At 41.6% G+C, this 14,783-nt stretch overlaps 1 protein-coding gene across 1 annotated transcript in view; it reads right to left on the bottom strand.

Annotated features, from left to right (window-relative positions):
* P2RX1 (purinergic receptor P2X 1) overlaps positions 1 to 14,783 on the bottom strand; it is a 128,124-nt gene that overhangs the window by 17,948 nt on the left and 95,393 nt on the right. Inside the window, exons 5-7 of the mRNA XM_040424853.1 lie at positions 7,343 to 7,445; positions 6,907 to 6,987; positions 2,729 to 2,870 (exon numbers count right to left, since the gene is read on the bottom strand). Coding sequence (XP_040280787.1) covers positions 2,729 to 2,870; positions 6,907 to 6,987; positions 7,343 to 7,445 — 326 coding nt within the window. The remainder of the gene's footprint in view (positions 1 to 2,728; positions 2,871 to 6,906; positions 6,988 to 7,342; positions 7,446 to 14,783) is intronic.

The raw sequence follows: 14,783 nt of genomic DNA, 5'->3' as shown, positions 1-14,783 counted from the left end.
GTGGCCACTAGAGGTGTTCCTTGGCTGTAATGTAAATACTGCCTTTTTTTCTGAAAAGGCAGTGTTTACATTAAAAAGCTTGCAGAGACATGCTATAGACACCAGAACTACTACGTTTAGCTGTTGTGTTTCTGGTGACTATAGTGTCCCTTAATATAGAGGGAAAAAAATAAAGAATCAGCACAAAAGTATCAAATAAAATGGTTGTATCATCATTCTATTTTAAAAGCACAACACTTCTGACACGAATATATAGTATTTTGCAGATTACTTTTTTTTTTTACAATGTGCAGATCATACTGTACTACTAACCCCTCCATCCACCCCTACATATAGGGTAATACAGCGCCACATACCTCTTACATCCAGTGACGTCTCTTTGATGTAGATGTTCTCTTTCCTCATCTTCTCCTTTCAGACCAGACCACCATTTTTCAGACATTTCTCGTCTCTGCAGTTTGACAAACAAAATCTTAGTTTACTACTTTTCCATCATCCTCCCATCTTCTGGACAAATCATCCTACCACCCCCAATACTGTGCCGCTGTGCTCCCCAATACTATACTGCAGAAACAGATAAACCACCTGATAACAGTAGTACCAGGCAAATAGTGCCCTTTAATAATTACTGGCACACAGTGACCTAAAATAACTGCGCCCAGCAAATAGTGCCCCTGACACTAATGTTGTAAACATAATGTCCCCCAAAAATAATTGCGGTAAGCTAATACTGTGCCAAGGTGCCCCCACACTAATAGTGCTCCCAAAAGTCCAATAGGAATAATTCTCTGCTAGAGCACACATGGTAGTAATAGTGCTCCTACAGTGCCCCCAACATGTCCCCACTGTGCCCCAGAAGTAATAATGCTCCCATAGTGCCCATACTAGTAATCATGTTCCCCATAGACCCCCAGTAGTAATAAAGCCCATCATAATGCCCCCAGTAGTAATAATTCTCCTTATAATTGTGCCAGTGCAAAAAATACCCCCTTTTAATGCCCCCAGTTGAGCTAATGTCCCCATAGTGCCCCCATCATGTGCCAGTATAAAATACCCCTATATAGTGCCCCCAGAAAATGCCCCCATCCTTCCTATTGCTCCCACCAGTATAAAATGCCCCATATATAGTGCCCCAGTAGATGCCCTCAGTGTCACCCATAATTTGCAAGTATAAAATACCACTTCTTAGTGCCCCCATAGATGAGTCCATAGTACTCCTCTCTCCCCTTCCCTATAGTACCCACCATAATGTGCCCCAGTATAAAATGCCTCTATACAGAGACCCCATATAATGTACCCCTTCTTTGTGGCCTCAGTAGAAGCCCCCATAGTGTTCCTCTCCCCCGTTCCCCCATATAAAATACCCCTTCTTTGTGGCCTCAGTAGATGCCCCCATAGTACCCCAATAATGTGCCAGTAAGAAGTGCCCCAATAGATGCCCCCATAGTGCCACCCAATAATTTTCCAGTAAAAAGTGCCACCAATTATGTGCCAGTAAGAAGTGCCCCCACATATGCCCCCACAGTACCCCCAATTATGTGCTAGTAATAAGTGCCCCCATAGATGCCCCCCAATCATGTGCCAGTAACAAGTGCCCCCATAGATGCCCCCCAATCATGTGTCAGTAACAAATGCCCCCATAGATGCCCCCCAATCATGTGTCAATAACAAGTGCCCCCATAAATGCCCCCCAATCATTTGCCAGTAACAAGTGCCCCCATAGATGTCCCCCAATCAAGTGCCAGTAACAAGTGCCCCCATAGATGCCCCCCCAATCATGTGCCAGTAACAAGTGCCCCCATAGATGCCCCCCAATCATGTGCCAGTAACAATTGCCCCCATAGATGCCCCCCAATCATGTCCCAGTAAGTAGTAACATATAAAAAAATAAACACTTCTACTTACCTCCATCAGGCTGGCAGCGATGCGATGCAGGCCTCTTCCGGCCTGTGTCCCGCGCTTTATGGCTCAGGCGGCGCGATGATGTAATCACGCCGCCTGCACCGGCCTCTGATAGGCTGCAGGCCTAGTGCGTGCAGCCTATTATAGGAACAGGGAAGGAAGACGCCTCTCCCTCCCCTGCCCCGCCGCAGCACATCTATCTGTATTGCTGTCCTTAGGACGGCAATACAGATTACTATGAAGATGAGTGCTTCCACAAGGGAAGCGCTTATCTCCCTGTGCCCTGCCGCCATGCCGCCTGGGGCCATCACGTCACTTTGCCTAATTGGTGGAGCGGCCCTGCTAGCGACTGCTGGAATTTTGCGCCCGGGGCAACGCCCCCCCCCATGCTACGCCATTGGCCAGCGGGGCTCAAGAGGCAGCTGCCTTGGGCCCCACAAGAGCAACTGGGCCCCGGGGCAGCTGCCCCTTTTGCCCCGCGTTAAAGATGGCCCTGAATAAGACTCATATTCCACATCTGAGCATGTCTTAGACAGTTATTGAGCTTTACTAACCAGTTTTTGGTTTTCAATTTTGAATATGTTTTGGTCAGCAAGCCAAAAATGACATGTACTGTTTCTAAGTGTGCTAAGTGTGCTGAAGCCTGGAAGACCCATCAATAACATCAGTGTGATACCTGTGGTATCTATTGTTCAATGAATCTGGCAGAAAGTGTGACTTCTGTTATAAATATAAGCCACAACGGTAGTTTGAAGCTAAACAGTTTTTAAATAGTATGCACTGAAGCTAACCACAATAAATAACTAAAGATCTACATTAATTTTACCTTTTGTGCTATGTCTCTGAATTTCTGTCCTGTCTGCTCCACAATATATCCCAGTCGAATTACAGGACACAATGGGTCTGTATCTTTATGATAAGTGCAGGTTTTGAGGTAACTGCTGGTTACCGACTCCACTAGATTCTGTCTAAAAAAATACAAATACATTTATAGCAATATATATTCTTATGATGAACATCTACTTAACTGAAAATGAACACTTCAACTTTACAATGGTTTCGCTTACTTACCTCAGATCAATTAACTCAACGAGAGCTGGATTATACAATTTTCTGGATTATAAAATTTTTAGAAGAGACATTTGCTTCAGAATCCTTACGATTTAGGGGCTTCTATCACTTGTACTCCTATGTGGCCTCCCATCTAGCACTCTTGCACCCCTCCAACATATGCTCAACTCTGCTTCCCAGTTAAACCACTACTTCCCTTGTTTCTACTCTGCTGCTCCTCTCTGCCAGTCCCTTCACTGGCTTCCCACTGCTGGCGAATTCAGTTTAAAATACTAACAACTACATATAAGGCTGTCCACAACCTGTCCCCTCCTTACATCTTTCACCTGCTTTTCAGATGCATCCACACACATAATTTCCAATCCTCAGAGGACCTCCTTTTTTCTCTCCTCTCGTCTGTTCTTCACACAATCGTCTGCAAGGTTTGTCATGAGCATCCCCCATACTCTGGAACTCGCTACCACAGCAGATCAGACTCTGCATCAACATCCAAACCTTCAAAAGCAACCTGAAAACCAACCTCTTACAAAAGCCTACCACCTGCACTGAGCATGCTGCCACCACACAGCTAAATGAGCACCTTTTACCTTCACTTGTATATTATAGGCTCTTGCGGGCATGGTCCTCTCCCCCTCTGTACCAGTCGGTTAATAGTTTAATATTTATCGTATTTGTATTTTTTACATTATGTATGTGTAACCCCCTCTTAACCCTTTCTGCTGCACCATGGCCGGCAGGTCTCTGCTGTTTCAAACAGAAGAGGCCTGCAGCTAATGACCGTGACCGGCAATGCTGCCGATCATGGTCATTAAAGCCTTTAAATACCATGATCAAGTGCTGGATCGCTTTCTTGAATTGACCCAGTACTTTTGCAAAAATCTGTACTGAACAGGTCCAGCACAGGTCCTGCATCAGGGAATCCTCATATTCATGAATTCTCAGCTATCACTGTTCCCTGACACAGATTGATATTTTTATTCCTCCTGATACAGGGTGGCAGAGAGAGTCATACATGAATGTATTCTCCCTGTAAAGTCCCTCAGTATAAAATACTGATTTTATTAGTGTTTTTCCCTTTTTGCCGTATTCTTCATATTCATTTCTTTGCTGGATGCAACTTTTGGCTAACTAATAAAAGTCAATCTCAGACGGGGATCCCCCTTGTCAGCCCAACATAATCTAATAATGAATTAAGAAACATATGTTGAAAATGTATTTGATCAGTAGAGAAGAAAAAGAAAGAGCTTGATTGCAGCACTTCCCCTTAAGAACTGAGCTAGTTTTATTTGACAATAAAATTGATAAAAACCAATGGATGCCTACATTCCCCATGCCAATGATGGTTAATAGTCCAATATGACACTTTTTTCCCAAAAATAAGACAGCAATAATAACATAGGCAAGATAGGTAACATTGTAAAGTTGGTATCAAGACCGCCCTTGTTGAGTGGAGTTGAATGGCAGTATAATACCTTATAAAACAATAGAAAGATACATATTTCATTATAGTTCAAATAAAAGAACAAATAATCAAGATTTTGTAAAAGTTCATTGTATGAAAAATCAAGAAATTATGTTACAAAGAGTGTTGCAGCGAGGTTCAAGAATGTTTTTCACAGTGCACGCCCTCCTAAATGTAATTCTGTGTTTCTTTAGAAGAGATTTGCTTAATGCAGGATTGTTTAAAAGTACATGGCAATGTTTGGCTAAACTGTTTCTAATAATTCTTTGAGAGTGGTTATACAGTTGCAAGAAAAAGTATGTGAACCCTTTGGAATGATATGGATTTCCACACAAATTGGTCATAAAATGTGATCTGATCTTCATCTAAGTCACAACAATAGACAATCACAGTCTGCTTAAACTAATAACACACAAAGAATTAAATGTTACCATGTTTTTATTGAACACACCATGTAAACATTCACAGTGCAGGTGGAAAAAGTATGTGAACCCCTAGACTAATGACATCTCAATGTGATGAGATTGGAGGTGTTAGTTACAGCTGCCCTGCACTATAAAAAACACACACCAGTTCTGGGTTTGCTTTTCACAAGAAGCATTGCCTGATGTGAATGATGCCTCGCACAAAAGATCTCTCAGAAGACCTACGATTAAGAATTGTTGACTTGCATAAAGCTGGAAAGGGTTATAAAAGTATCTCCAAAAGACTTGCTGTTCATCAGTCCACGGTAAGACAAATTGTCTATAAATGGAGAAAGTTCAGCACTGCTGCTACTCTCCCTAGGAGTGGCCGTCCTGTAAAGATGACTGCAAGAGCACAGCGCAGACTGCTTAATGAGGTGAAGAAGAATCCTAGAGTGTCAGCTAAAGACTTACAAAAGTCTCTGGCATATGCTAACATCCCTGTTAGCAAATCTACGATATGTAAAACACTAAACAAGAATGGATTTAATGGGAGGATACCACAGAGGAAGCCACTGCTGTCCAAAAAAAACATTGCTGCACGTTTATAGTTTGCACAAGAGCACCTGGATGTTCCACAGCAGTACTGGCAAAATATACTGTGGACAGATGAAACCAAAGTTGAGTTGTTTGGAAGAAACACACAACACTATGTGTGGAGAAAAAGAGGCACAGCACACCAACATCAAAACCTCATCCCAACTGTGAAGTATGGTGGTGGGGGCATCATGGGTTGGAGCTGATTTGCTGCGTCAGGGCCTGTACAGATTAATATCATCGAAGGAAAAATGAATTCCCAAGTTTATCAAGACATTTTGCAGGAGAACTTAAGGCCATCTGTCCACGAGCTGAAGCTCAACAGAAGATGGGTGTTGCAACAGGACAACGACCCAAAGCATAGCAGTAAATCATCAACAGAATGGCTTAAACAGTAGAAAATACGCCTTCTGGAGTAGCCCAGTCAGAGTCCTGACCTCAATCCGATTGAGATACAGTGGCACGACCTCAAGAAAGCAATTCACATCAGACATCCCAAGAATATTGCTGAACTGAAACAGTTCTGTAAAGAGGAATGGTCAAGAATTACTCCTGACCGTTGTGCACGTTTAATCTGCAACTACAGGAAACGTTTGGTTGAAGTTATTGCTGCCAAAGGAGGTTCAACCAGTTATTAAATCCAAGGGTTCACATACTTTTTCCACCTTCACTGTGAATGTTTACATGGTGTGTTCAATAAAAACATGGTAACATTTAATTCTTTGTGTGTTATTAGTTTAAGCAGACTGTGATTGTCTATTGTTGTGACTTAGATGAAGATCAGATCACATTTTATGACCAATTTGTGCAGAAATCCATATCATTCCAAAGGGTTCACATAATTTGTCTTGCAACTGTAGGTGGAAATTAAATGCATTAACCTGGGTCATTGTTTTGGGTATAATGCACTCCGTTTGGGATAATTTGAATGCTCTCCGATAGACTTTGTTAATCTCAGCGGATCAAAACCTTTTCTCTCTAAAGTGTTGTTTTTTTTCCAGAATATTACAATTACGACAAATTATTTTAAATTGTCCAAAAGGAATATTGTTTTTCCACTTCTTGTAGTGTGAACTGCGATAGTCAAGGAAACTGTCCACCTTTTTGAAAAAGGTCTTGCTGATGATGCCATTATTAGACATATGATGTAATGGATCCTGAAAATTCTAGGCCCCACTTGTTTTTATCAAGATAATTAATGACATCATTAAAAGTGTGGATGGCCCCTCCTAAATGAAGATCAAGTTATCTATATTCGTTTTATGGAATATAATGTGTTGGGACCAATAATGGTTAGAATAGATAAAATCGGTCTCAAAAGTGCCCATATACAAACTCGCAAAGCTGGGCATAAAAAGAGTACCCATTGCTGTTCCATGCATTTCATAAATAAGTAAAAAAAATAACATTTTATTTACAGCTACAAAAATAAATCCATAGTGAAAATGTTAGTATGTATGTTATACATACCTATTAATTTTATGTCTAGGAAAGCTAATACTGTTTTTTATAAACAAAGTGAAGTTTTCTGCCTGCAACAATAATGGAGGGCTGTAAAATAAAAAAGAACATAGTAATTAGACTGTGAGCTCTATCAAGCCTATAAGGCCATAAATGCAGTTGCATTAGATCAGCAGCCGCATATTACATTATATTGACATTACTAACAAGGACAAACACCCATTGGCAAAAACATCAGTGTATTTCATACATTAACTATTTTTTAGTAGAATGCATCAGTGTGACATTTTGACAGCTGTCAATAAAAGCAATAATAATGCAGCGAACCTAAAATGAATATGCATAGGCACCTCAAAATGTAACTTCTAATTTAAAACATGAAATTAAAACACCAAAAGGAATTAGCAAAAATATTAGGAAATTGCTCTGATTGAGAAGAACATACTTAGGAATAACATGGTCATTTTCCACAGGACACCAAGCATAGACTTCACAAGACTGTTCAGAACTTTCATTGTTGATAGGTATGCAATTTCCAGTAAGGAGACCTGAAGTTAACAAAACATATGTAATAAAGAAAACAAAATGTTCCTGTATACCTTGTACTCTATTGGTATGCAATTATGATCACATTTTGTGTGTTCTTATAATTAATTTGACTTTTAAACATTCTGAAATTAAGAGCATATACAGTTCTGTACAAAATCTTTTATAATTCTTTTCAAGTTAACAATAACTCAGTATCAGAAAAGAGAAACTTTAATATTAGAAACTTTGCCAGAAGCCTCCAATGTTAAATATAACATCAAACATAACATGATTTAGTTTCTCCACTCTTTACTTTTGTGAACCCTACTGTAGCTCTAATTAATCCATGTTCCTCAGCTTATAACCAAGAAAATGCAGGTGTATTCTTCTAATAGAAAAAGTTCCCATAAGTGTTACTGCAACCATTTTTTTTCTTTTTACACATTAACACAAGTACCGTAATAACGCAAACCACCTTGATTTTATGTAATATTGCTAGAGATGAGCGAATCAAAGCTGATGAAGTGGAATTCTATCCGAATTTCAGGAATTATTCGATTCGCACCGAATCCGAATTTCCTCACGCTTCGTGGAAATGAATCGCATTTTTTCCTAAAATGGCTGCTGCACATGTTAGGACATGGAGCAAGGAACTCTGGGAACGAGGAATCACCCACAATGCCATGCATGCAGGCAATCAGCAGCCAGCCCTGTGATGTTACAGCCCTATAAAGAGCCTCAGTCATCTTGGATTCAGCCATTTTCCAGTGTACTTAGTGCAGGGAGAGACGTTAGCAGGCGCTAGGGACAGTGCTAGGAAAGAATTGAAAACATGTGTTTTGCTCAATAGAAGTTCAGGGAAAGAGCATTAGAAGTGTAGGGAAAGGATAGGCAGGAATTATTCCACAGTATTGAAGCAGAACAGGGTTCAATAGGGGTGTTTACAGCCTGGGAAATAGGAGCAATCTTATTACACCTTGCTGCACTGACTGCGGATCCAAATTGCCATTATACTGCTGCTCATTTCAGATTTGCAATACCTCTGTAATTCCAGCAAACTATTCTTGTTATTGGGGTCTTATTAGCCCTTGTGTGGTGCAGTTATATTTATGTTCTAAAGCTCTTTTTTGTCGTGTATTAGTGGGGAGAAAAAAGTGGGCTTATTAACCGTTGTGTGTTGAAGTGAGAAAATTACAGCCCTTTTTTGGCGTGTATTAGTGGCAAAAAAAATACAGTGGGGCAAAAAAGTATTTAGTCAGCCACTAATTGTGCAAGTTCTCCCACTTAAAAAGTTGAGAGAGGCCTGTAATTTTCATCATAGGTATACCTCAACTATGAGAGACATAATGAGGGGGAAAAAAATCCAGAAAATCACATTGTCTGATTTCTAAAGAATTTATTAGCAAATTATGGTGGAAAATAAGTATTTGGTCAATAACAAAAGTTCATCTCAATACTTTGTTATATACCCTTTGTTGGCAATGACAGAGATCAAACGTTTTCTGTAAGTCTAAACAAGGTTTTTACACACTGTTGCTGGTATTTTTTGCCCATCCCTCCATGCAGATCTCCTCTAGAATAGTGATGTTTTGGGGATGTCGCTGGGCAACACAGACTTTTAACTCTCTCCAAAGGTTTTCTATGGGGTTGAGATCTGGAGACTGGCTAGGCCACTCCAGGACCTTGAAATGCTTCTTACGAAGCCACTCCTTCATTGCCCAGGAGGTGTGTTTGGGATCATTGTCATGCTGAAAGACCCAGCCACGTTTCATCTTCAATGACCTTGCTGATGGAAGGAGGTTTTCACTCAAAATCTCACAATACATGGCGCCATTCATTCTTTCCTTTACACGGATCAGTCGTCCTGGTCCCTTTGCAGAAAAACAGCCCCAAACCATGATGTTTCCACCCCCATGCTTCACAGTAGGTATGGTGTTCTTTGGATGCAACTTAGCATTATTTCTACTCCAAACACGACGAGTTGAGTTTTGACCAAAAAGTTGGTTTCATCTGACCATATGACATTATCCCAATCCTCTTCTGGGTCATCCAAATGCTCTCTAGCAAACTTCAGACGGGCCCGGACATGTACTGACTTAAGCAGGGGGACACGTCTGGCACTGCCGGATTTGAGTCCCTGGCGGCGTAGTGTGTTACTGATGGTAGCGTTTGTTACTTTGGTCCCAGCTCTTTGCAGGTCATTCACTAGGTCCCCCCATGTGGTTCTGGGATTTTTGCTCACAGTTCTTTTGATTATTTTGACCCCACGGGGTGAGATTTTGCGTGGAGCCCCAGATCGAGGGAGATTATTAGTGGTCTTGTATGTCTTCCATTTTCTAATAATTGCTCCCACAGTTGATTTATTCACACCAAACTGCTTGCCTATTGCAGATTCAGTCTTCCCAGCCTGGTGCAGGTCTACAATTTTGTTTCTAGTGTCCTTCGACAGCTCTTTGGTCTTGGCCATAGTGGAGTTTGAAGTGTGACTGTTTGAGGTTGTGGACAGGTGCCTTTTATACTGATAACAAGTTCAAACAGGTGTCATCAATACAGGTAATGAGTGGAGGACAGAGGAGCCTCTTAAAGAAGAAGTTACAGGTCTGTGAGAGCCAGAAATCTTGCTTGTTTGTAGGTGACCAAATACTTATTTTACCGAGGAATTTACCAATTAATTCATTAGAAATCCTACAATGTGATTTCCTGTATTGTTTCCCCCCATCCTGTCTCTCATAGTTGAAGAGTGCCTATGATGAAAATTACAGTCCTCTCTCATCTTTTTAAGTGGGAGAACTTGCACAATTGGTGGCTGACTAAATACTTTTTTACCCCACTATATATTATTTGTTGTTCACGGCCGCAGTTATATGTTCTAAAGCCTTTTTTTGGCATGTATTAGTGGGGAAAAAGAAAAAGGGCTTATTAGACGTTGTGTGGTGAAGTGAGAAAATCAAAGCCTTTTTTGGCGTTTATTAGTGGCAAAAAAAAATATTATTTGCCGTTCAGCGGTGAAGTTCCATTGTACTACAGCCATTTACGGGGTGTATTAATAGGATAGATAGGTATGTCCTATTAGCCGTTCTGCGGTGAATTGTGATTGTTATATGAATTTTTTTGGGGTGTATTAATAGGAAAAAGAAGACGTCTTATTAGCCGGTCTGCAGTGAGCCGACATTGTCATACAGCCATTGTTGGGGTTTATTAATGGGAAGAATAAGTACTTGTTATTAGCCATTCTGCGGTGAAATTACATTGTCATACAGCCATTGTTGTTGTTTATTAATAGAAAAAATAAGTACTTCTTTTTAGTTGTTCTGCGATGAATTTGCATTGTTACTCAGTCATTTTTTTTGTGATACAGCCTTTTTGGGGAAAATTGATGGGTGATTGTAGAGTATCTTCCGTAGGGACTAACAATTTGTCGATTAGCCATTCAGTGGTGAAATTTGTTGGTGATACAGCCTTTTTTTGCAAAATTGGTCGGTAGCTGTAACTACGGTCAAGGACAATATATGTCCTTTACGGCCCACTGGGTAAATGTGGTTCCTGCCCAGCCACACCAGCAACTTGGCCAGGTGACGCCGATTCTGCCTCCACGGCGGGAAGAACATCGTGTCGGTGCTGTGTCATGGAGGGCTGAGCCATGCGCCCTGCATAGCACACGTGTTCAATCTGGTTGTAAAACGGTTCCTGAAGTCTTCCACACATCTGCAAGACATCCTAAAAATGGCCAGGAAACTTTGCATGCACTTCAGCCACTCGTACACCGCCAAGCACACTGTCATGCTTTGGTGTTCTGAGGAAAACACCACACTGAGCATAGGAGGGAAGGGGGGGACAGGAAATCAGGCCTGAGAAATAGGGAAAGAAGATGGACACCTCCTAGTGAAAACCCGAACCAAAATCCGGACTGACTACCAGTATGAACAGACCCCAAAGGTAGGTGAGTTCATACGCAGGAATACCTAGAGTCCTATCTAGCCCTATAGGACCCTGGAACTAATGGCAGGGACGAGACGACCTGTTCCTTCAAAAGGGAGGACGAACAGGAGTCTCCTTCAGGCCTAATACAAACAATAGGGAAATGCAACACACAGAACCCAAACAAAATACAAAAGGGAAAGACTTAACTTCAAAGCAATGGACGCTCCAACCACAATCTATCCAAAAGTCCAAACAGAAGCTATAAACCGCATAGCATTGTGGGAGAAGAAACTATAAATAGAGAAGGTTAAATGACCCTAATTGCCACACCTGGCTAAAGAAGGTGTGGCAAGCACAATAAACAATACAGACGTCATTTGATCCAAACGGAAAACATGTCAGATCATACCACGTGTTGCCAGTCTCGCCGATCTCCTGCCACCTGTCGCGGGAATGTCTGTGACACACACCCTCCTTAAGCGTGCAGTGGCAGAATGGCGTCCCCCAACATAGGCTGATATACGATGTTTCCACCCGTTGAAACTCCACCCTCCAAATGTTGGAGCGACTATACAAACAGAGAAAGGCCATAAACGATTTCTTGATAATCCAAGCGGAAAGAGGTAATTCCCTGTGTAACTTCGATGTTAGCCAGTGGCAGCTCATGCGTGACACCTGCCGTTTGCTCGTGCCCTTTGAGGAGGCCACTTTATTTGTCAGTCGCCAGGACTACGGGATGAACAACGTCATTCCACTGTTTCATATCCTGGAAAAGATGCTGGTAAATCTGGCTGGTCAGGGGACTGGAGATGTGGTGCCTATATCTCACAGCCACATGAGCCCTGTGGGGGCTGAACTGGAGGAGGAGGAGGACATTGGAGCACAAGCAATGTGTAGTGAAATGGGTGGTTTTTCTACACAGGTGACAAGAGAGGAGGAGCAGGAGCAGCCGGAGGAGCAAGAGGGAGATGAGGAAGACGAGGCAGATGACCCAGGCACACCGTGGAAGTATGCAGTGGAGATGAAGGCAGGGAGTCCCTCCAAGTCACTTGCGCAAATGCATGCTCACTTGCTTGTGTAGTGACAGCAGAATTGTCACCATTCGCCAGAGGGATGACTACTAGCTCTCCATCATGTTAGAACCTCGCAACCGGTACAAAATGGGGGCCTTTTTACATCCGCTGAGAGGGAGAACAAACGTAACTATTATAGATACATCCGATGTAGTCAGTTGGCCCGTCCAATACCGTCTGCCGCGCAGTAGGTGATTTAAAGCTTGTCGAAGTAAAGATCGTGCACAACTATCGAAGTCCACGTGCAAACAAGCCGCCGGCGTGGGGATTCAGATGGAAGAAATTCGTACAACTCGTAAGACTACGGTCGACTACATTGAAAGACCAACGTCTAGAGCAACGTATGGGCATTTGTTTCATCGAATGGTAAGACTGTTCTATTTTTGTATACCGGCTTATGTGTGTTGAGAACACACAGCTAAGTGTTTCAGTGGGACGCCACTGAGAATCCAATATAGCGGGACGCCGCTAGGACAATCTTTGGGCGAATAGCTTATCATAAGCTGCATTGGAGTTCTAAGTGATTAACCTTGTTCATTCGAAGTGATTCATATAGGATTTAGACTTTTATCTTCCTATTCCAAGTTCGGATCGAACACTATCGATCTTTTTTTATTTGAATGTCACATATTTTACACCTATGAATGTTGTTATTGAATGCAGATACAGTTCGAAAATTTATATAGGCATTATATTTAGCGATTTTATTTAATGATTTTTTATCGAATATTTAGCGATTTTATTGTGTTGATTGTTTATGTCCTCGACTTTTCTAGTGATTTTTAATTGTGCCTAGTACCCTTCACTATAGGGTAGCACACATTATTATACACTGCGTGCAGAATTATTAGGCAAATGAGTATTTTGACCACATCATCCTCTTTATGCATGTTGTCTTACTCCAAGCTGTATAGGCTCGAAAGCCTACTACCAATTAGGCATATTAGGTGATGTGCATCTCTGTAATGAGAAGGGGTGTGGTCTAATGACATCAACACCCTATATTAGGTGTGCATAATTATTAGGCAACTTCCTTTCCTTTGGCAAAATGGGTCAAAAGAAGGACTTGACAGGCTCAGAAAAGTCAAAAATAGTGAGATATCTTGCAGAGGGATGCAGCACTCTTAAAATTGCAAAGCTTCTGAAGCGTGATCATCGAACAATCAAGCGTTTCATTCAAAATAGTCAACAGGGTCGCAAGAAGCGTGTGGAAAAACCAAGGCGCAAAATAACTGCCCATGAACTGAGAAAAGTCAAGCGTGCAGCTGCCAAGATGCCACTTGCCACCAGTTTGGCCATATTTCAGAGCTGCAACATCACTGGAGTGCCCAAAAGCACAAGGTGTGCAATACTCAGAGACATGGCCAAGGTAAGAAAGGCTGAAAGACGACCACCACTGAACAAGACACACAAGCTGAAACGTCAAGACTGGGCCAAGAAATATCTCAAGACTGATTTTTCTAAGGTTTTATGGACTGATGAAATGAGAGTGAGTCTTGATGGGCCAGATGGATGGGCCCGTGGCTGGATTGGTAAAGGGCAGAGAGCTCCAGTCCGACTCAGACGCCAGCAAGGTGGAGGTGGAGTACTGGTTTGGGCTGGTATCATCAAAGATGAGCTTGTGGGGCCTTTTCGGGTTGAGGATGGAGTCAAGCTCAACTCCCAGTCCTACTGCCAGTTTCTGGAAGACACCTTCTTCAAGCAGTGGTACAGGAAGAAGTCTGCATCCTTCAAGAAAAACATGATTTTCATGCAGGACAATGCTCCATCACACGCGTCCAAGTACTCCACAGCGTGGCTGGCAAGAAATGGTATAAAAGAAGAAAATCTAATGACATGGCCTCCTTGTTCACCTGATCTGAACCCCATTGAGAACCTGTGGTCCATCATCAAATGTGAGATTTACAAGGAGGGAAAACAGTACACCTCTCTGAACAGTGTCTGGGAGGCTGTGGTTGCTGCTGCACGCAATGTTGATGGTGAACAGATCAAAACACTGACAGAATCCATGGATGGCAGGCTTTTGAGTGTCCTTGCAAAGAAAGGTGGCTATATTGGTCACTGATTTGTTTTTGTTTTGTTTTTGAATGTCAGAAATGTATATTTGTGAATGTTGAGATGTTGGTTTCACTGGTAAAAATAAATAATTGAAATGGGTATATATTTGTTTTTTGTTAAGTTGCCTAATAATTATGCACAGTAATAGTCACCTGCACACACAGATATCCCCCTAAAATAGCTAAAACTAAAAACAAACTAAAAACTACTTCCAAAAATATTCAGCTTTGATATTAATGAGTTTTTTGGGTTCATTGAGAACATGGTTGTTGTTCAATAATAAAATTAATCCTCAAAAATACAACT

Source organism: Bufo bufo, chromosome 3 (genome assembly GCF_905171765.1).
Source record: "Bufo bufo chromosome 3, aBufBuf1.1, whole genome shotgun sequence".
NCBI lineage: Eukaryota > Metazoa > Chordata > Amphibia > Anura > Bufonidae > Bufo > Bufo bufo.
The sequence above is the reverse complement of the archived record's forward strand: the minus strand, read 5'-3'. Positions and strand labels throughout refer to the sequence as shown.